This window comes from Biomphalaria glabrata, chromosome 12, assembly GCF_947242115.1.
Source record: "Biomphalaria glabrata chromosome 12, xgBioGlab47.1, whole genome shotgun sequence".
Lineage (NCBI taxonomy): Eukaryota > Metazoa > Mollusca > Gastropoda > Planorbidae > Biomphalaria > Biomphalaria glabrata.
Genome location: NC_074722.1, coordinates 30,222,046 through 30,245,636, shown reverse-complemented (window position 1 = coordinate 30,245,636; position 23,591 = coordinate 30,222,046). Strand labels below are relative to the sequence as shown.

Sequence of the window (23,591 nt, the reverse complement as noted above, 5' to 3'; positions counted from 1 at the left end):
TAACACACTACAATAACGCAACTTTTCAATGTCACATTCTGGGGTCGTCTCCCCTAACTAAGACCGCTGACGACAATGCTACTTATCTTGCATCATTCACAACCAATCGCTAACCTCTTTCCACCGTCAGCATAGAAACACACAAACATACACACACACACTAGAACTTGAGGCATCACAGTTGTTCTCACTTCCAGAAGTATACATTTGGCACATCGCTTTGGTTCCCACATCCAGTATCTAAATTCTGGCACTTTGAAGTGATTCTCACATTGAGAAAATGTGCTACTCCCTTCAAATGTTCTTAGAAAGTAAGTGAAATTTAGTTTGATGTATTTGTACTTGTCAGAAAACGACCATCACAAACAGCGCAGATGAGAACAATCTTGAAGCTGAACACCTGAAGAGGCTCTTTGCTAGACAGAGGGCTAAAGATTTGGCTGAACATGCCAAGAGCATGCTGACTAAAGACAAAGAGATTGAAGAGCTTCGAAGAAAGTGCCAGGAACTGGCTGACCAGCTTAGCAACGGGGATCTTTTGGTACCTTTGGTAAGATGTTTAGGTTATTCTGTTTATCATGGAATATAGATTGCAGTTACCATGCGAATTTTAACTTTAATATATATAGTTTGCTGCTTACTGTCTATGTGATGGTTTATGAATACATGCAATATTTCGTTTATTTAAATTGTATGTCTCCACTATTTATTAGAGTTTTCCCTCTTTGCTGTTATGAATATTTTCTCTAATTTGTACATCACGTTTTTTATTTGTTTTGTTTTTTTATGCCCAAGTACAAGCAGTTGAAAAAGTGCATGATATTACCAATGAGGCGCAAAATACTACATACATTTATTATGTAAACTAGTTATTTATTTTTTGGTTAGAAGTTGTGTGAATAATTTTATCAGAGTCTGTGTCATCAGTTACAACCCATTTTTAAATACAACAATACTAATAAACTAATACAAATTGTTGTGGGTTCGATTCTTATACTAGCCATTTTTTTTCTCATCATTTTTCAATGACAATTATTAATTATTTTACTATATTATTTAAAATAAAGTAGTAATTTAAAAATAGATTATATGACTTGTTATTTCCAAGATGTTAACTATCATTCTACAGAACTAAATTTAATACTTTTTCCGTGTTTAAAAAGTTTCACAATTTAAATAAATACCTTGACCACAGGCCTGTAGTTGTCCACCTAGGTCTATTCTTGTCTGCCCATACATTAATATGTCTGCTTCTTCCAGAATGCTGCCCAGTTTGAAGAGAAGGATGAGCTGGTGAACATAATCAAACAAGCTGCCAAAGAGAGGCTACAGCTGGAGCAGCAGTTGTCTCATACCAAGACAACCACCAGGGTAGGTCTTTGTGCTTGTTTGTTTGTGTGGCCTCTTGGTAGTTTTTTTTAGAACATTTGGTCACTTCGCTGACACTTCCTCACAAATATTATTTTACTGTATACTTAACTTTTTTTTAAAAAACATTCATTGTTGAGACCAGACCCATACAGTACATTATTTTCTTTTTTTTAGCGGTCACTGAAAGTGGAATTGCCGTTGTTAGTTTTGTGTGGTCTGTCTGTCCGTCCGTCACGCTTAGATCTCAAAAACTAGAAAAGATATTTAAAATCCATGGTATTAGCAACACCTTTGAAATGTTTCTTCTTTTTTTTTGTATTGGCGAAGATAGGGTTGTGGTTGTTGATAGTTTGTAGATCTGTGACATTTTTCGTTTTGAGAGATGATCTTTTCCCTTTGCAACTTCTTGTGTGACTAAAGAGGTCAATCCTTGATACACAGCTGCGGTCACAGGGTGGGCATATGTAATCACAAGGCGACGTTGCATTTTTACCCTTCTTTCTACTACTGTTGTGTATGGCATCTGCCATCGGGGACCCTTCCTTTATGCTTGCTTTACATATGGATCTATCCAGTACCACTGTTTGCCAGCTTCTATTGTCGATTTTAAAGAGCTTCATGTCGCGTTTGCGTACATCCATATTCCATATACCGTAAAAGTGGGCGACCAGCGACTCAGATATTCATGCTGAAAATATTGAAACCTGTCTTTTTAAGTGCCTGGATGGGTCACTTCGTAGGTCGTGCTCCCTCCACTGTGCCTTGAAGGATGACTTTAGACAATCTTGTCTTACAATATGACCAACCAGCTTAGCTTTCCTCTCTACACAGTGTTAAGGAGTTTCTCCTTTTTGCAAGCCAGTGTGTTGAATTCTGACACTCATTTTTCTTCTATTCCTGGTATCTGATACCCAACATATAGAAGTACGAAGACCACCAATGAAGAATACAGTTTTAATTTTACTTGGAAGCTGATATTACTTTTTCAGTTTTTTTCTTTAACTACACCTATTTTCATTGTACCTTTTGACCAGTGTACAAATAAACATTTTTTATTCAGTTCCCATCAACCTTCATTTCTTCACTTTGACCATTGACCATACCCACACACGTTTGTACATTTTAAAATTGCCTACTTTCCCCCGCTGCCCCCCTCCCCCAATCCAAAATCACTTTAACCGTGTATCAGTTTTACACTATAATCGCTTATTTTGATGTGTATACTGAAGTATTTATTATATATGGTTGTTATAATGTGCTATTCACCGTCACCACTTTGAGAAAACATGTTTCAGAATTTTAGCATAAGGTTTAGGGGTCAAAATTTAATGTTTTTGTACCATTTTAATTGCGTTAATTTCATGTTTTTTTGTTTTTGTTAAAGTGTTTTATTTTTTGTTTAAATTATTTTTTTTAAAATTCGGGTTATACTTTAATTTACAATAACACACAAGACAACACATAAGACAAACAAGCTAACATATAACACTGTTGAGCAGTCAAAGTTATGGATGAATATAATTCATGATCTTTTCCATTGTTCATTGTTTTATAGCTGCCGCAGTTCATCAATTATAAATTCATTGTCGCAAAAGTAGGAGCTTAAGCGAGTTGTTACAGCGAGATCGGTTTCTAATGTTTATCACAAAGTACTAAGATCTCAGATTTCTGAATACACGTAAATTGTACATCGTTTACTAATCTTCACCAGTTGACACCGAGAGGTCCTGGAGTTCTGTGAGAATCACCACAGACCAGTTGACCCCAAAACTGTATTTTTCATCTCATATAGCCATATATATCCAAGCCAAACGGAGGTAACCCACATCACTATTCTTCCTTGAAATACTACGATTATCGACCTTGACATTTTTACCACTTATATTTAGAGCGCAGTCCAATAAAGGATTACAAAATGGGAAAAAAAAAAAACAAGATTAATTGTATCAATTGTTGTAGGGAGTGCTTCATAAACAATTACTTACTACAAACCACTCTGAATCATGCAACAAAGGCGTAGCGAGCAAAGTCGGCGCCCGATGCCTTGCAATTTATCGCCCCCCCCCCCCCCTCGAAACATCACATAGTAATATAGGCCAATATTAAAGAGGAAGAAAATGATACATATATCAATAGACTATATTACCTAACTAAAATATCTACAATGTACATGTATTATGAATCGTCACCACCTAACTTTTCCTTCTACAAAGCACTATACAGTTTTTCATGCTACAAAGGGGACACTTATGCACTCTAGTGTTTCACATTTATGTTTAACGGTATTTTTAAATAAATTAAAAGAAGACTTTTAATCTTGCTACAATGCTAAAATCTGTCTGTCTGTGACATTTTACGTCTCGAAAGAGACTCTCTTTCCTTTGCAACTTCTTGTGTGACTAAAAAGGCCAATCCTTGATACACAGCTACGGTCATAGTATGGGCATATGTAATCACCAGGCGCCATTGCATTTTCACCCTTCTTTCTTCTGCTGCTGTGTATGGCATCTGCAATCCGAGACCCTTCCTTTATGCTAAAAATCTATGGCAACAAATACTAACCTGCTTAATGTCTATGATTCTAAAACAAATGTCTCTCCATGGACGTCAAAGATGTAGAAGTTGTAAATGTTGAAAACTTAAGTATCTGTAACGTAACGTGTAGTTTGGTTGATCCACTACTATTATACCTTTATTTTAATGCCATGGAAAAGCCAACTGCTTGTCGTACTTCTGTAGTAGTATGAAACGAAATATTCTAATTTTTGGTTACATTTGGAACTTTAATTTGATTGTTGGGTGGACTCAGTGGCTTCCTAAAAATCCTGTAGTTTGGAACTTTAATTGGATTGTTGGGTGGATTCAGTGGCGTCCTAAAAATCCTGTAGTTTGGAACTTTAATTGGATTGTTGGGTGGATTCAGTGGCGTCCTAACAATCCTGTAGTTTGGAACTTTAATTTGATTGTTGGGTGGACTCAGTGGCTTCCTAAAAATCCTGTAGTTTGGAACTTTAATTTGATTGTTGGGTGGATTCAGTGGCGTCCTAAAAATTCTGTAGTTTGGAACTTTAATTTGATTGTTGGGTGAACTCAGTGGCATCCTAAAAATCCTGTAGTTTTAAATTCCAGTCTACATCGAGTTCAAACACGAGAAACCTCTGTTCAGAAGCCAAGTGCTCTACCACTCAGCCACCACCACCCCCTAACATTGAAGTTATACAAAAGATAAATTAATTTTATGTTTACCTGTAGAGTTTATACGATAAAGGTCGTTTAGACATTTAGAAATAGAAATGATATGGGTTTCCATATCATGATGGCATTATTAAAGGGAAACTAAATACAAGCTTAACTCAATAATCAATGCTAAATCTAGTCAGTTTGTCATCTCCTGTCAGTGTATCTTGTTCTGTCTGTCTGAGTCTATCATATCTTGTCAGACTCTTATGTCTTGTCAGACTATCAGACAATCACATTACATCAGTCTATAAAGAAACAAATCAGATCCAATTATTTTATCAGGCACCTACTAATATATCAAATTCAACCAATCTAGTATGTTAATAACTCATATCATATCTAACTATCCTATCTGGCCTAACCAGTCTATCCAGTCTTATCAGTTAGAATATGGATCAAAATTATCTGTCAGCTCTCAACTATATCAGACTCGATCTATTTGGTCCAACCAGTTAAATATGGCTGGCTTGCCTGTCTATCCAGCAGTCTGCAGCTAATCTATCAGTCTAACATGTCAAAGCAGCCTTTCAGGACAAACCACTCTATCTAGCAGCCAGCAGCTCATTTATAAGGTCAATAAGTCTACCAGGTCAAAGCAGCCTGTCAGGCCTAACCAGTCTATCTATCAGCCAGCAGCTAATCTATAACGTCTATAAGTAACATGTCAAAGAAGCCTGTCAGACCTAACCAGTATATCTAGAAGCCATCAGCTAATCTAAAAGGTCTATAAGTCTATCATGTCAAAGCAGCCTGTTAGACCTAACCAGTCTATCTAGCAGCCAGCAGCTAATATATAAGGTCTGAAAATATTATGCCAAAGCAGCTTGTCAGACCTAACCAGCCTATCTAACAGCCAACAAATAATTTATAAGGTCTATATCTATCATGTCAAAGCAGCTTGTTAGACCTAACCAGTCTATCTTGCAGCCAGCAGCTAATATATAAGGTCTTAATCTATTTTGTGAAAACTTGTCAGACTTAACCAGCCTATCTAACAGCCAACAGCTAATTTATAAGGATTAAATCTATCATGTCAAAGCAGCCTGTTAGACCTAACCAGTCTATCTAGCAGCCAGTAGCTAATCTATAAGGTCTACAAGTCTATCATGTCAAAGCAGCCTGTCAGAGCCAGCCTATAATAAAGCTCCTGTCAGTATTTAACAATTACCTTAATTAACGGCCGGGCATTACAGGGTCCCTCGAGCAACAAGAAAGATGGCAACAAGAAAAACAAAAATGGGACAGCTTTATTTAGAACTTTAATTAGGATAGGGAGGAAGGGAGGCGTGTTTATGAGCGAAATGGTAAAGGGAGAGGGAGATAGAAGTAAGAAAGATGGTATGTAGTTAAAGAGAGAGAGAGAGAGAGAGAGTGAGAAAGACAGAGAGAGAGAGACGGAGCCAGAGACAGAGAGCACAACAGAGATAGGGGAAAGAAGCGATAATGGAGACAGAGAGAGAGATAGAGAGAGTGATAGGAAATGAAAAAAGAACATGTTGATATTAAAACCAGGAAGAAGCTGGGACTTACTAGTACGAACTCATAATGCTCATTTGTTTAACATTTCGGTTAACGTTGACTTAGAGAGCTAGGCTTCACATACTGATCTCACAAAACATCGTGAGGATCAATGGAACCGATTATGTATGACTTCATTATGCACTGTGGCTGATGTTCCGTAGGGCCGGAAATGGCCCGCGGTCAGCCAATTTTGATATAGATTAATTGTGCAGTTATTTCCTTTATATAAATTTTGATTTTTTTAGTTAATTGATAGGTCGTAAAATAATAAATATATAAATAAATAAAAATAACGGGAGATAAATATTGCAGCATTTAGAGGTATGCCAACTATTGTGCGGCCCTTGCCCTATTAGAAGGCTTTTAAAAAAAGTATTTCTTTTTCTAAATGTGTCTTGAACACTTAGAAATTTGCGTTATTGATTTTCCTTGAATTAGTAGCCAACTTCTAAACATCTTTAGACTCTCCGCCCCCCCCCCCCCCCTATTTCACAGTGACTGTCTCTTAGATTCTCTGTTATAGCCGCTGTGAGCCAATGTTTTGACGTACGATTTGTTCTGGTTATCCTTTAGCGAGCTTCAGACTTGTTGGTTCTGAATAGAACGACACAGAATATCATTCACGACAACGTCTGCGAGGAAGTCTGGGAAGATTTATCACCGAATTTCTTAGTCAACAACAACACATCGCAGAACATTACACGTGAAACACGAGGCAAGAAACATAAAGATAAAAGAACCGGATTTACTCATCAATGTATCAATAGATATTCCAACTCTCGATATTTATATTGCGTTTTTTAAATATTTTAAACTATATCGAGTTGTATACTAATTTTTCGGTTACAATGGATTCAAAAAGTCTTTCTTGTGTCATTCAAGCGCTCAATGACTTCATTAATATCTTTAAAAATACTAGTTTTTTTTGTTGTTGTATTTTTTTGCACGAGAACAATAGGGACAGGTGGTATGGTACCTGTTACAAGTTTAGACATGAAAATCTTATTGGTCTCACGTATAACCTCATAGCTTTTCGAAGTTAAAGTATGAAGCCTGTTTTTAAAGATATTTTGACAATATTGGCAATCTTTTATTTCGGTAGAAGTTATATTAGAATTTTAATCAAGTTTTGTTTAGTATTTAAATGCTAGGATTTACTTTTCAGTTTGGAATGGATGGTTAATTAATGTCATACGATAAATTTGACAATAAATTACAATAGGAGATGGACACCTACTTAAAGCAAGAGAGAAAACTGAACTCATTCCATTTGAGATGTCTCCGTAGGATCTTGAAAGTCACATGGAAAGAAAAAGTGTGCAATACTGAGACCTTTGCGCGATCAGGTATTCCCAGCATCTTTACAGCCCTCAGACAACGCTGGCTTGGACATGTTCGCCGAAAGTCATCCTCTATGGACAACTCGCGACTGGCACAAGAAAAACTGGTCGTCCCCACCACCGTTACATTGATGTAATAAAACGGGACTTCAAATCATTGAACATCAATACTGACCATTGGGAAGACATAGCTCTAGACCGCACCAGATGGAGAGAGACAGTGACTAAGAAAGCTATGGACAGTAAAAGAACATGGGTTTCAGCTCAGGAAAAAAACGTACAATCCGAAAGATGGCCAGCACCTCTACCACTGAAGCAAAAGCCACCTTAACCTGCGCTATCTGTGGACGGGAGTGTCTCTCCAAAATAGGGCTCCACGGCCACATGAGGAAGTGTGCTCTGAGATGAACCATAGTCGTTCTACGACTGAAGGAGGCCAATATATATATATATATATATATATATATATATATATATATATAATATTTCTTGACCTAAAGACACCATAGGATGAGTCTTTCCAGTCTTAAGTGATTTCTTCAAATAAACTCTTGTATGCTTATATAATGGATGATAATAGAAGCTGAATTCATTTTCCATTCAAAGAAAAAAAGTCAGGCCTGAAAAACGTTAAGCTTTTAAAACATGAAAGTTAGGCCTGTAAAACATGAAAGTTAGGCCTTTAAAACATGAAATGTTAGGCTTGTAAAACATGAAAAATTAGGCTTGTAAAACATGAAAAGTTAGGCCTGTAAAACAATAAAAATTAGGCTTGTAAAACATGAAAAGTTAGGCCTGTAAATGTTGGGCTTATTTTATGACTATTTTTCGTTGAACATCAAAAGTCAGTTCAATTAAGTACGTGTCAAATCCTGGAGAGTCGTGTACTTTCATGTGTTTCAATTGTAAGCGTCCCTAGACAATTATATCCATGACCCACTGGTAAAACGCCGTGACTTCGTTTATGATTTGACCCCAATACTTTCTCTCATTGGCGGGAACAGTTGATGATAAAGGTGCTGACAAGTAGATTTTCCAATCAGTCTGCTGCCGCCTGAAGCGGGAATTGTGGTACCGTTCCCGAGACTACACTGCTGTGACTGACGTGCCAGACGAGAACGACTTGTTAAAGCGGTGCGCGCCGCGGGAAGGGATTGAGGATTGAGAAGACAGACATGAGGGAATCGAGGAACTTAATCGAAGGAGGACTCCTCCCCAAAGACAAACACGACAAGAGAACGAGGAGGAAATAACAAGTGAGACATGACGTGTTGTATTGGTCTGGACTGGCAACCTGAAGCAAGAAATGACAAGTAAGAATAAAGAAATCACTTTTCAGCCTGAGAGAGTAGGTTGAAAAGGGAAGTATGCAACTTAGAAGACTGCAAGAAAAGTAGAAAGATAAAAAGCCCACACATAAAGGTCCATAACTATGCAAATGTCACGCATGACTTTTTTTTATGTCTACTGTCCACTCATCTCATGTAGGAGGCATTTCGATTTAAAAAAAAAAATATTTTACTTTCCCCATTATAATTGTATGTAATGTTAATATTTTCTGACCTCCGCAAATACAAACATGAAACAACCTCCAGGTTTTCGATCCGCCAACGGTATTCAACCTCGAGGCCATACAACTTTTGAGTTGCCCAACTTCACATTCAGCCTTTATAGAGCTAATCATTCATTATTGTTCTTGTTGTCTTTTAGTGAATCAAAGGAGTCACGTTCCCCAATTGACAGTTACGTACATTCAAGTTCTCATTGGCCAATTGTGCAATACGGAAATACTTGCATTGTAGAAAAAAAAGCTAAGTTCCCACTGCCCTATATAAAAGGTTAGACCTAAGTGATATGTTGCGATGAGTGCTGGTCGATGGAGTTACCTGTGGTGTCTGTCGTCTGGACCAGGAAGCCCTCGCAAAGTGTTATCGCCACTAAAGGTCACGTCATGGCGTTGTTTCATAACTATCGATTGCAATGGTGGTCAGTTCGATGCCCTGACAGCATCACCTCCTTCTTGCCTCCCTCCAATATTCAATGAGTAGATTTTTCTTTTTAATTGTCTACTCATACTTTCCTTTATGTTTTTATCTGATATCAACTCGGAGGCGCGGAGGCGCGGTGGCTTGGTTTGCGAACCGGGGGTTACGGGTTCGAATCCTGGTGAAGACTGGGATTTTTATTTTCGGGATCTTTGGGCGCCTCTGAGTCCACCCAGCTCTAAATGGGTACCTGACATTAGTTGGGTAAAAGTAAAGGCGGTTGGTCGTTGTGCTGGCCACATGACACCCTCGTTAACCGTAGGCCACAATAACAGATGATCTATACATCATCTGCCTTAAAGACCACAAGGTCTGAAAGGGGAACTTTACTTTATATCAACTCACTCTGGGTGGAAACTTGAACACATTATTGCTCCCAATTCCCTTCTTTGGATCAAGTTCAATCTTTGCACAATTCTTCATTGTCGATGACAACACACGAATCAATCTTAAAATTAACCAAGTAATGAAACCAATTTGTCCTAATAGTAGTTTTTTTTTATTTATAGAAAATATACTAAAAATTTTAAACGAATAATAGATAACTATAAAACCTATTTTTAAAAGCACTCGAATAGCCCATGAGCTAAACCTTCGGCCCTCCATCTTGTAGGCTCGAGACCTGAGTTCGAATTTTAGACTCGGGCAGGTTTATTAAAAGGCATCACGGAAACCTTCTCCACAAAATGCCCCTCCTCAACTGGTCCACTGTTGCGCTAAACAAAAAAACAATGAATAAATATATTTCCAATCGCACACATTTATTTTTGTAAGTCTAGATCTATTAAAACTAATTACATGATTGATTCAAAATAATTGGTGCAATTTCCTCATTATAAATTTTGTTTTAGTACTTTTCAATTTTGAACATTTCAAACTATATATTATCGAAATTGTGTACAAGAGTACACCCGTACACCTGTAGAGATTTAATGTGTACCTTCTCTCCATCTAGGTTGAGAATCACTGCCTGGGAGAAAGATAAGTGCCACTAAAACGTATATTCGTCTGCACGCATGCGCTCATCTATATTTTTTTAAAACTAGTTTCGAGAGTATGCTGACATTTCTTCCATTATTTCTTTGAAGTGTTTTTTTTTTTATTCAGTTATATTGATTACATTAACATTGTTATACAGAACAAAGAAGACAACGATAGAACGCGATGAAGACTTCCTGACTGTATTTTTTACAATATCTACCTTCTTGTGATCTCATCTTAGTGAATGCCTGAGTTTTCTAAAGGAACTACTTATTGTTCTGCAGCTGATCTGAGAAGTGCACCTACCCTTTATGTGAAAAGTCATCATCGACATCTGTCCCTTGACTTTCGTGGTAGGGGTGCTGTGACAGTTCGCTATACCAAATCCCTCCACTTTTCCCGGTCAGCAGCTGTTCTTGTTTTCCAGCTTGTCTATAGACGACACTTTCTTCGTGCTCCTACACTATGGAGAACAACCATAATTTAAAGATATTTTTAGGGGGATGAGCTTCAAGGAGAACAGCTTAACAGAAGAACTCAGGCAAGGCCTTCTCCCTTTGGCGACGAGGGCAACAAATCAAAGCAAATGGCTTCCGTAAACGAAGCTGGGACAGTTCTTGCAGAATCGCAGGACATACGTTTGAGACCGAACGCAAAGCTGCTGCCAAAGTCTGTTAAAGACGACGAAAAAACAAAAAAAAACAACAAACAACTAATTTAACGCTTAGCAAACTAGGTTTTTGTCTGCGTCAAATGTGGCCATAAATATAGGTCATAGCTGGGTCTCGTTATCTAAGTGAAATGCTGCACTCTTCAATAATCTTTGACACTTTTAGACAAGTCTGGGTATAGATGTTTGCTACGTCCGTACACACGTACACACAATGGACTCGAGTTCATTTCCACGGATAACATGTTAATCTAGTGTTCATTTTGTTTTCGTTACTAATATATTGACGTAGTCACTGTCAATTTTCGTTCAAGTGCCCGATTAAACAAATCGTGTTGGAACTCACTGACACTGGAAATAAATTTCTCATCTTGGCCGCTTTTTATTTTCTGGGTATCTGTGAAAAAAAAAATTAAGTGTGCGTGGGTGAGACTGCGTGCTGGCGTATCCGAGACAGATAGAGAGAGGAAAAAAATCAAGCTACTTATTATGTGACTTTATATTGTTATTATTGCCCTCACGTCTTGACCATAGCCTCGTTAAGTATTTATGTAGTTCAGAGACTTCAGCTTTTCTTCTGACGATGGGGGGGGGGGGGGGAGAATCACCATAGAGGTAAGAGGAAAAAAGGGGGGGGGGGAGAGGAGGTGTTCTAAGAGGCAGACGATGATACTTCTTGAGGCCACTCGAAAAAGAGCTGCCATTAGCAGAAGCTTCGATTTGTCACTTCTGACTGGCTGTCTTCCGCCTCTCCTGTACTCTCTGGCTCTCTCTCTCTCTTTTCCGCGTCTTTCACACTCTCTCGGGCTCTCTGTCTGTCTGTACTTGAGAGATAGGCAGAAATTCTTAAATCACAAAGGACTCTTTGCGTATTTTGAAATGTTTTTGATGAAGACACTGTAATATTTACCAAATCCACATAGATTTATCTTCTTAAAAAAAGACATCATCCTTTGATTTTAAAGAAACACCATTTTAGTTCGCCTGCTGTCTAGAGAAATGTTCAATTCCATGTTAACTGAGTTAGTTACGAAACAAGACAAAAAAATAAAAATAAAAAGCATTTACAGGTAATATATTTTAATACAGTAAGATTTATTTCCCATTTTCTATATAAAAAAATCACTAATTAATTAATTAAATATTTCTTTATTGATTAATGTGTTGTTAGCGACAATGATAATTTGTGCAAAGTTTCAACTGGATCAGAGAATGGGAAAATAACGTGTGAAAATGTGTATCAGACAGACAGACAGACAGATAGAATCAATATACGCTTTGTAAACAAAGTGCCCACATTATTTATTGAAGCTTCAGTACACAGTGGACGAAATTTAAAGTAAGAGACCGAGAAAGAGAAAGGTTATCAGCTACGTAAGTGAAAGAGAGAGAGAGAGAGAGAGAATTAAATAGAACAATTCGCTCACATATATAAAAGGTTTAATGACTTTGGTGGTATTTTTTCCTTAAAGATAATAACTTCTTGATCGGTAAGCTGAATTCTAATATCTAAGGCGGATCTTTAAAATAAGGTGGCAAGATAAGATAACCAATGAGGAAGTGCTACGAAGAGCAGGGTGCCAGGACATCCGCTCTGTTATCACCAGCAGACGCCTTGGCTGGCTTGGCCACGTTCGTAGAATGCCAGTAGGTCGACTTCCACAGGACATCCTGTATGGCGATCTAATAGAAGGCAGGAGAGCCGCTGGTCGCCCACTTTTACGTTATACGGATGTATGCAAACGCGACATGAAGCTCTTCAAAATCGACACTAGCAACTGGGAAGAGGTGGCACTGGATAGATCCACATGGAGAGAGAGCATAAAGGAAGGGTCAAGGATTGCAGATGTCATACACAACAGTAGCAGAAAGAAGGGTGAAAATGCAACGGCGCCTGGTGATTATATATGCCCAACCTGCGATCGCAGCTGTGTATCAAGGATTGACCTCTTTAGTCACACAAGAAGTTGCGAAGGGAAAAGATCGTCTCTCGAGACGTAAAATGCCACAGAATATCTGATGTGATGTCAATCCAGTTTCCATACTTTGATTTTGTTGCAACATCCTAAGAAAATCTTGCTTCACACTATTAGGTTATCTTCTTCTTCTTCTTGAAACTGTCAGGTATAGGAAACTGAAGTAAGGAGAAAAAAACAAACAAGAAGCTTGTTTTGAAATATTGTTGTACTCTTCAGATTATAGGGTCAGAATGTAGATCAGTTCAAAGTTCATAGTGATGTTATAGAATTTATTTTGATACCAAGATTTTTTTTCTGCACTTAGATATTAATTCACGTGTAGGCCCACTACTTGGTACTAATTGATTATTGCAGTTGTTCGCGGAACACCTAGTCAGGCCTCGCGGAACACTAGGGTTACGCGGAACGCAGTCTGGGAAACACTGAGCTAGAGCATCTGTGAAAAGAACATATTCTAATTTGCAGGATTTCAAACCTTTATGTTGATAAACGATCTACTCAACGCAGCTCTCCAAGGTGACACAGTACACACACACACATAACTGTGTATGAGTATGCGTGAGCGTTTGATTGACTATCAGAACAAAAATAGTTTTGCATTTTTAAATAATATAATCAACAGAAGAAAAACACTATTTTCGACGTTAATTTCAATATAGATTTCAAATGTTTTGTTACAAATATTCGCACGGCCCCTCGACAGAACAACCCAAAGGACAACGTGATTTTCTATTGATCTGGTACGGATTTGTTCAGCCTTACTTCTACGGTACACCGTTTGATCATATATTTGTAAACTAGGCGTGATCCATTTGACGATAAGGCTGAATGCTGGTACCTAGGCACATTCTCTAAGCTCCATGTCCTATCATTGTTGTCGTGTTCTTTGTAGAGCGGAATTTAGCTAGTATTACAACTCCTTCAATAAAGTATTACAAGCAATCAAATTGTATTTCTGCTTCAAATCTTAGATCCAGGAGCGCAAGTGTCCGAAGTTCGAAACCTTGATAGAGCTATATGGTGTCACCCAAACTCTTTAGGAACCTTAACACATAACCGGTTTGTAGAGTTACTGGCTAAGCCCTGACCACTGGAAAAAATAATTCTCAATGGCGATTATGGAAAGTAACTAAGCGATAGTCCGCCATAGGGTTACACGACAACGGCTGGCAGCTTCAATGTTTAACTGACGTCCTCTGAGGAACATCCCGCATTTATCTTTTTTTTTTTTAAGATAATGAACTTCGCGGAATTATTTTTTTCAAACTTGTAAAGTCTACGTTACCGTTAAACTGGAGATGACTAGCGTTTTAGTGTATCTGATGAACAGAGTATAGAAAGTGTTGATCACTTCTCTAGATTTAAAAAATGTTAACGGTAATATTTTGTGCACTTCTTTGTGTGTTTCCCTTGTAGCTCTAACAAAATTTTATGAGGTAGTTGGCATTTGTGATATTTCAGTATGGCGTCTTTGACATTGTTTGACAATGTTTAATTTTTCGAGTCATTTCGAAATGTTTCCCAATCTTCCGATTCTTATTTTTCTAATTTTTTTTTTAGCGGTTTCCTAAAAGCGCCTCCGAAATTCTGCAAATCGCATTCTCTTCTGGTTTTTTGTTGTTGTTTGTTTTAAAGTTTTTTTTTTATTGCTTAAATACTTTAAACCGGATCTTAGAAATCCAAACTTAAATAAAGACAAGATAACTGTGTTTAGAATTTATTTTGAGAAACCCCAATACAAAAATTGAATTAAAGGCAATCTCTCTACACTACACTAAATTATTAGTGTAGCCTATTCGTAGGAATGTCCACACTTTTTTTTTACAGACACATAACCCAAACGGGATGCCGTATTTTATTTGTGTCACGTGGAAGCCGCGATATTTCCACTATAAGTCCGGAAGAACATTGTCCTGTATAAGCAGACACTGAACAGGGATGTGGAGGGGGAGCGCTGGAAGTTAAGACTGGATCCTTTTTAGGCATGCCTCTGCCAGTGTGTCCGGACACTTGTTTGTTTGTCACTGTGTCCGACTGTGTCTTAAATGGACAAGATTCTTATCTGATTTCCTTTTGAAGATGGACTGGTTTGCGGTTAAATTGAAAGGAGTTTAAATTGAACGATTCGAAATCATAACCCGAGACGTAGAACGAGAGAAGAAAATAACAATAACATTTGTTACTTTGACGTCAGAAGTTAACAGCTGGGTGAGTTATTTTTTGTATTTGTTTCCCCTTGGCTATTAATGTGTGAACAGGAAAGAGTCGGATTGTTTGTCGTGTGTGCGTGAAAACACATGCTCGTGTCGCCGTGCGCGCGCATGTGTGAATGGAGTGTCGCGTCTTTCATCTCCTCTTCTAATCAAGGGTCAAGCGATTTCAGGTCAAGCCTACCCATTGATTGACCGCTTGGGGGGGGGGGAGAGGGGAGATAGAGAGGGGAATAAATAGATGGAAAGAAAGAGAGAGAGAACTGGAAAGAGTGTATGTCTTTGTAGAAAAAGAAAGAGACAGAGTGAGATTTTTGGTTTGTCATTCTTAGCACCTTCTGTTCAATGACATGTCAGTCTCCGTTCCCAACAAACTCTGAGGATATTAATTGTGGATAAGATGCAGTGTATTACTTTATATTAAAACATTGTCTCCACTTTTATTGCGTAAACAAAACAAACAAAAAGTCCGGCTGAAAAACTTGTTTTAAAACAAGTTGACTCTACTTCAGCCATTCATTCTCTAGCATTCCGCAGTTGTTTCAATGTTCGATACTTTCTCTCTGTTTCTAGTTAATGACGACACCTCATGGCAAGGTTTTTATATCACCATTTTAGAATCATTAACGTTTATTTGATATATTGAGTAAAATCGCATTGGCTTTTTTTCGACGTCGAAGTAGAGATATTGAGAGACATTGACATAATAAATCACTGCTGATAAAAAACTCGTCCAAACTTTCCTGGTGCCGTCGTTTCAAGATGCCATGTTGTGCTGTTTGCAGTGTCGGCCCCTGCTTTGGAGACGTAACAAGTGTGAATGACTGACTTGAGTGTACAAGTTGTACATACAATAAAACAAAATGTCTTTCCAAAGCTTACATCAAGTCGCTCTGTCTTGTCTCTCTGGCACAAATCTTGTACACGTGACCTCTCCAACTTCTCTGATTGAGTCTTTGCACAATTATTCATCGTCAAAGACAATAGATGAATCAACTAAAAAAACGAGTACTTAATTAATTGGTTGTAATTAATTAATTTTGTTGTATACAGAAAATGATAGATAAATATTGCAGTATTAAAAAATATGCCAGGACTTGTACGGCTGTTTTACTTATACAAGATTAGTTATTTTTTTTAATAAAGTTGTTTTTGTAAATGTATTGATACATGCAGGAATAACTCAATTTTGTTTGTCACACCCAATCTCAAGCGCTTGATATAATTATTATCTTATCTACTTCTGACCTGTGCAGAATGAAATAGTTAGAAGATGTTAGGCGATTGGTATTTGTCGGTGCAGAATTCAAATGTTATAAGTTACATGTGTGATAGTTTAGGGACACTACCTAGACATGCGAGACAGTAAAGACATGCAGCTGTTGTTAGATTTTGTTCATATATCTTTTCAATGTATTACTAATAGATTTATACTGTATCTTCATTTCAACCTGTGTATCTGGGTAATAAAATCTTTTGTTTGTTCAACGTAAACTTTTGTTCATTCTATTTAAAGTTCTACAATTACCAAAAAATATATTATACGCCTACGTTGCTTTAGCTGTACTAGCAGCCTGGAGCTACAATTCAATAGCAGACTAACAACAAAGACACGTAGTGTTTTTGCTTTTTTTTTGTGTCCAAAAAGTTGACAACTGTAGTTATTTTAGTCTACTTTTATTATTGCCTCCCTGCTACAAACTTCCTTTTACGAATCTAGATCTATATGCTTTTAAAGTATCATTAAAAAAGGGTGCAAGTAGTTTAACTAAACAAATACTCATTGAATGAAGTTTACTTTTATATTAACAAAATATATAACCTGGGTCCTAAAAATCTTACTTTCCTGTACAAAGTATTCGAAAACAGGGTACATCGCGAATGGACCACATGTCTGTCACGGTTTAGTCTAAAGTCAAAGAGCCCCAATTCATTCTACATACGAAGTATGAACGAAACACTATCAATAGCTTTCAAGTCTAAATGCAGGTAGAACATACATATACAGTTCAGACCTTGGAGAGATGTCATTTTTTTGGGCAAATGTCAGAGCAATGAACTGTCAGTCTCTGGTACCGGTGTAGCCCGAGAATTAAAGGTCAGTGTGGCGATGTGTGTTCCTGTGTGTCTCTAGTCAGACTATCGATTGTCCTCTATATCAATTATGTGGGCGGGATCCTCCCATACATTACTCACACCAAAACACATAGAACTATAGTGGAATCTTGATGGAGCAGCGTTTAAACACATGGGACTATGGTGGAATCTTGATGGGACAGCGTTTAAACACACGGGACTATGGTGGAAACTTGATGCAGCAGCGTTTAAACTATGATGTACCTCACTTTAAAGTATAATGCAATTCACTATAAGTTATGATGCAATTCACTTTAAACTATGATTTGATTCACTTTAAACTATGATGTAATTCACTTTAAACTATGATTTGATTCACTTTGAGCTATGATGGAATTCTCTTTAGACTTGTACTGTAATTCATAAACAGATGGATTGACCCTTCATAGACCGCTTCTAAGTCTTTGTTAAACACACACTCACGTTGTTTTTTTCTTTTCCCTCATCTTATGAAATAATTGACCGTCTTCACCACCACCATAAATTGAGTTGAATTCACCTCTCTTGATGTTCCCATCTCTTGATGTTCACCTCACTTGATGTTCACATCGCTTGATGTTCCCATCTCTTGATGCTTCTTTGCCAGTAGTGAGCTAATGAGATCAATAGAAAATCTCTCTTCCTTTTGTTTTGTTTTCTTCCCCTTTGAAAACGTTTAAGTGTAGAATCATGAATGGTGCCAGTGTCAGAGATTGCTGTTTAATCGATGACCGCATTGTGACAATGACAGTAGTTGTGCTCGCGACATGACATCTAGGTGAGAGAGGGGCCTGACACGTGACATACATGCTGAGTAGGATGACCTGTGATACTCACGTTGGTTCAGCGTAACGTGATTTTCTGTCATTAAAAAAATAAAATAAATACATCACATCTATGCGACAAGATGCCTACCTGTTGATTGTTACTCAATACCTTTATATACATTTTACACATTCGGTATGTCTATGTGTATACACACTGTCATTAATTCCTTAGAATACTATACTCATTTAGATGGGAAATTTTTCACATAGATGATTCCAAAATGCGTGGAGAGCGATGGAGAAATTATAGGTTGATCGATTCCCTAACGTCTAAAGGCGTTTTCGCTTTGTTCACCTACCGATGAAAATAGTGTACTCAATACTTGCGCTCTGATGAAGTCTGTAGTGTGTACGCACTAAAGCTAGGAGAGAATTGCGTTCAGGTATTGAGAGATCTGCATGTGAGAATTTGCGCTTTTGAAACCTGTATTGCATGACGGTGTGCCTTATGCCAAGTAATAACCTGTGGAACAAAGTTCAATCGTCCATAATACGGTCGATGATGTTGGTCCTGAGTTTAAGTTTTAGTATCACTGCCTGAGCATTAAAAATGAAAATAAACTTCATAGAATCCTAAATGCTGCTGGTAAAATCATTGGCAAAAAACAAACTCCATTTGGGCAGCTGTTTTAGACAAACATCCATAAAAAAGCTAAAAAGATTCTAGAAATAAAAAATCACCCTTTGGGTCAGGATTTTGTGATTTTACCATCACCACAGAAATACAAGACACCAATAGCAAAGACAAACAGACACAAAAAAACTATTTTGTTCCCCTAGCAATCAAATCATTAAATAGAAACATTCTGATATAAACATTTTTATAGTTATAATGCTTTGTTTGATGTAATGCACAAATTGTAAGACAAATTTCCTTACGGACAATAAAGATTATTATTATTATTTTAAGGGGATGTTCCCATTAACCGGATTGTACTTTATAATAGGATATCCTTCGGTGCCTTAGGATTCGGTGCGAATTAGCGGCTGGTCCTATTATTAAGGGCTTCGATTAACCGGATTCGACGACTGCTTATGCAAAAATACACAATACGATGACTAAATAAGGGCTCACTGGTCATCTTTTGTTTGAGAAGCGCTGTTGACATTTATGACACCCAAATGATCTCACCCCTGAATGCTTCTCAAGCCTCAAACATAGTTTGGTATTGTAAGAATTCAAGATAGATCTATGTCCCATCCGCCCAGACCATTGCATTGCTATCACTCGGCCGTCTTGTGATGTTAAAGGCACTCCTTTGTGTACCAGGCACATCGGAGTCTCGCAACACTGTGCGGCTAACGTCCAATCAGTTTTAAACAAGTCCCTCGTCACCGTCCTTCTGTTTGTAAGAGCTGTTTATTAGCCCCACAGAGTAAATCAAGTTATCCGTCTCTATCCCAAGGGCGCCCCTCTCTCCCGCGCCCTCCGCCCTTTTATTTCTCTTTCCCTTCCTGTTTTAGCATCTGTTGTCTCCCAGATATTTTCCCATCTTAACCCTCAGACATTTCTCGTCCTTTACTCAGTCACTCACTCGTGGCTGCGCACACCAGAGAAAATTGTTTAAGGAGCTCCAATCAATCGATTCCAACCTGGAGACTCTGGCCGATACTTCCCGCCTCGTTTTCTGAGATTTTTTTTAAAGTTTTGTTTTTCCAAGCAGAAATCATAATCTCTAACCATGTAGACCTCTTGTTTATCTTCTGCTCAAGTTGTCTAATTTAAGGACATAGACCATAGCCTTTAGTTTACTTTGATTTTTTTTTCTCCAGCAGAAATCATAATCTCTAATCATATAGAATGTAGACCATGTCGACCCCTTGTTTATCTTTGATTTCTTTGTTTACATCGGTAGGCCCGATTACCTTTGTGTTTCATAATGTTTAAAATTCATATCTTTTACGTTTTAAATAATCTTAATGCTCTTCTAATGAATAATACCTTTTATAATATAAAACACGAACAGATAGTAGTCAATCAAACCAAGGCTAGTTTCTTTTTCCCAATTAAATAGTAATGGTGCACTTACCAGGCCATTATTCAAAAAGTCCAAATAAAAATATAACTCAAAATACACAAATTCTGCCTTTAAAAAAAGTTAAATCAGAAACTTTTTTGCGGGGTTCGATATTTTAAAAACTTTTCACTGATACTTTGATACCTAACTTTTCTGACGTATTATTGTATTATTTGGGTGTGGTATTAAAACGTGGTCAAAGTGAGAACCACTGATTCATCTTTTACTCCACTCTTTTCATATCCATATACACAAACTTATTACATATGCGTATGGTTCACCACACTTACAGGTTTAGATCTTAGGCTCACCACAGATACAGGTTTAGATCTTAGGCTCACCACAGATACAGGTTTAGATCTTAGGCTCACCACAGATACAGGTTTAGATCTTAGACTCACCACAGATACAGGTTTAGATCTTAGACTCACCACAGATACAGGTTTAGATCTTAGGCTCACCACAGATACAGGTTTAGATCTTAGGCTCACCACAGATACAGATTTAGGTCTTAAGCTCACCACATACAGGTTTAGAACTTAAGCTCACCACACACAGGTTTAGTTCTTAACTTCACCACACACACACAAAAGATGTGAGTTTGGGCATGAAGAACATTGCCAATATTAAAGCCAAGCGTTCTTCCTCCTAGAACTGTCCCTGTCCACCACTTGGTCACGCCTGATTAAACATTCAGCTGACCACTGTGTCCTCAGTATTTCTTCCTTCACTTTTTAAAAACTAGCTCTCTGCCACTTTCTGCAAGTTTCGTTTTCTTCTTTTATAGAATATTGAAACTGGAAGTGAAAGAATCAATACTATAAGACGGAGGCTAAAGATAGAACATCGCTGGTCGGGGCGAACATGGCGGGGGTCATAATAATGAAAAATTTGTAACGGGACAGAGTTGATGACAGGGCTTCCCAGATCTTGATACAAGGGAACCCATGTCGCATTTTTAGAAATGTATGTGGTTTATAGACATGTAAGCATTAGTACTATAGACTTTTTTGAATATTGTAATTTGTCAATAGACATGCAAGAGCTAGTAGTGTAGTCTCTAAAACAGTGATTCCCAAAGTGGTCTATATAGACCCCCAGGGGTCTACGAGGACTTCCAGGGGGTCTACGGAGGTGAAAAAATAAATTGGGGGTCCATGAACTGTAAATGGGGGTCTACGATACGGGATCTCATTTAAGCATGTCTAAACTATTTTATTTTTAAAATTTACTTTTAATTTGCTTAATTTTGTCTATATGAAAGTAATATTGTACATGGCCGAGTCTAAAAAGGACTGTAAAGGGTCCAGTGTTGGTTAATAGAAATTTGGCTTCATTTCGTCCTTGTGAAACAAGCAAATGCATTTGTGCTTTTTATGCAATAAAGTTTAAAGTTATGTCGGAATGATACAATTATATCTGGAACATCATTTGAGACAACGCCAGCATGATAAAATATATTGAGATTTAAAATACGTTTTAACAATTTAAGTTCAGAAAAGAGCCACTGTAGAATTTTTTTTTTGATTAAACATCACAAAAGAGAAGAGGTTTGTGAACATTTTACAGCACTTTACTTTATCAAACTCTAGAAAATTGCACACTATAGGCTAAAATATAGTTTGCCAGCCATTGAAGAGGTTTTACAACCTGTTTTACACATTCCTATATCTGATGTCATGAACAAAATTCCTCTAAGTAACACTACAGTTCCAAGATGTAATAGTAATTGAGTAAGGACACTGGGACACTGGAAGGACACTGGAAGGTTCTTATGTAATTGCTTGCAAATGACTTACTTCTAAAATTTTAAAAAAGCTGGACTAGTTAACCTTGCCAGATAATATAGTGTTATTACTATCATATTTTTCGTTATGTTATGAATCAAGAAATCTACAAAGAACTTTTTGATCAATGGCTCCGTCACACTGAAGTATGATAGTTGCCGAAATGCTTATGTGTGACTTAAACAAAGTGACAATATTTTGAGTTCTTGGGTGCTAATGTTCCAATTTTAAAACAAAACAAAAAAAAAAAAGCGGGAATCGGACATGTCTATTTAACAGACTTGTTTCATAAATTTCATGAGGTTAATTTGTAGCTACAAAGTGATAACCTAAATTTTGTCAAAACAAAGTCATAATCTCAGTGTTTCTTGTGAGGATTAAATGAATGTAGCATGCATTGTACTGTAGGAATTTTCGTATTTTCCAAATTTAACTTAGTCAAACATTATCTAGTCGAGAAGATATAACGTTAATCCTAAATTGAAGCTCAATATGAAAATTTTAGTATCAATCGTTTCCACCAATAGGTTGTTTTTTTTTATTTGTCAATTCATGTAATGCATATTAACCTTTTTTTTTGCTTCATTTTAATTTGAATAATCTCAATGTATATAGATCTATATGGCCTAGAATCTGCAAGAAAAACACATTTGAAATTAATGAATTTTCAAAAAAAAATTCAGGGGGTCTACCGAAAACTGGAAAGCATGGCAAGGGTTCTATGAGACAAAAAAGTTTGGGAACCACTGCTCTAAAACAATACATTCAATATTGGTCCATATACATGCAGAATTAGTATTGTAGTCTCTAAAACAGTACAGTCAATATTGGTCCATAGACATGCAGGAATTAGTTGTGTAGTCTCTAAAACAGTATATTCAATATTGGTCCATAGACATGCAGGAATTAGTTGTGTAGTCTCTAAAACAGTACATTCAATATTGGTCCATAGACATGCAGGAATTAGTTGTGTAGTCTCTAAAACAGTACATTCAATATTGGTCCATAGACATGCAGGAATTAGTTGTGTAGTCTCTAAAACAGTACAGTCAATATTGGTCCATAGACATGTACGAATTCTTTGTCTTAATTGATAATTTTATTTAGCCTTTGTCTAATAATCTCTTCTCTTGTCCGAGTTTGATATTGTTTGTCTCTGCCTTCATCAATATGTTTGCCAAGACTAAACTTCTGAGTGACTGACAGTTTAAACCGAGAATATAACACTCTTATTTTTACTTCTTTGTTTATAATCCATTCTGTTTTTAGGTGATCAGTCGGATCTCTACTCCACTTATTCCAGAAGAGTTAGAAGAGTCTTATCAGAGACGACGTGTTGTCCTGTTTGCTTTTATGTGAAAAAAAACAAAAACGCTAAATGATTTTATACAATTTTATTAATTTAAACGATCAAAAAGAAGACTATGGCTTAAATATTCCTGATCCCTTGGTCCATTGGTGACTTCGATTGGGACCGCCTCTGAGTT

General features: G+C 37.2%; 1 protein-coding gene across 10 annotated transcripts in view; it reads left to right on the top strand.

Moving 5' to 3' along the window:
* Positions 1–23,591, top strand: part of LOC106051534 (RIMS-binding protein 2-like) — a 206,391-nt gene that overhangs the window by 65,059 nt on the left and 117,741 nt on the right. For all 10 annotated transcript variants that reach the window (XM_056006048.1, XM_056006051.1, XM_056006050.1 and 7 more), the window contains 2 exons: positions 350–550; positions 1,261–1,371. In XM_056006048.1, the coding sequence (XP_055862023.1) occupies positions 350–550; positions 1,261–1,371 (312 nt within the window). The remainder of the gene's footprint in view (positions 1–349; positions 551–1,260; positions 1,372–23,591) is intronic.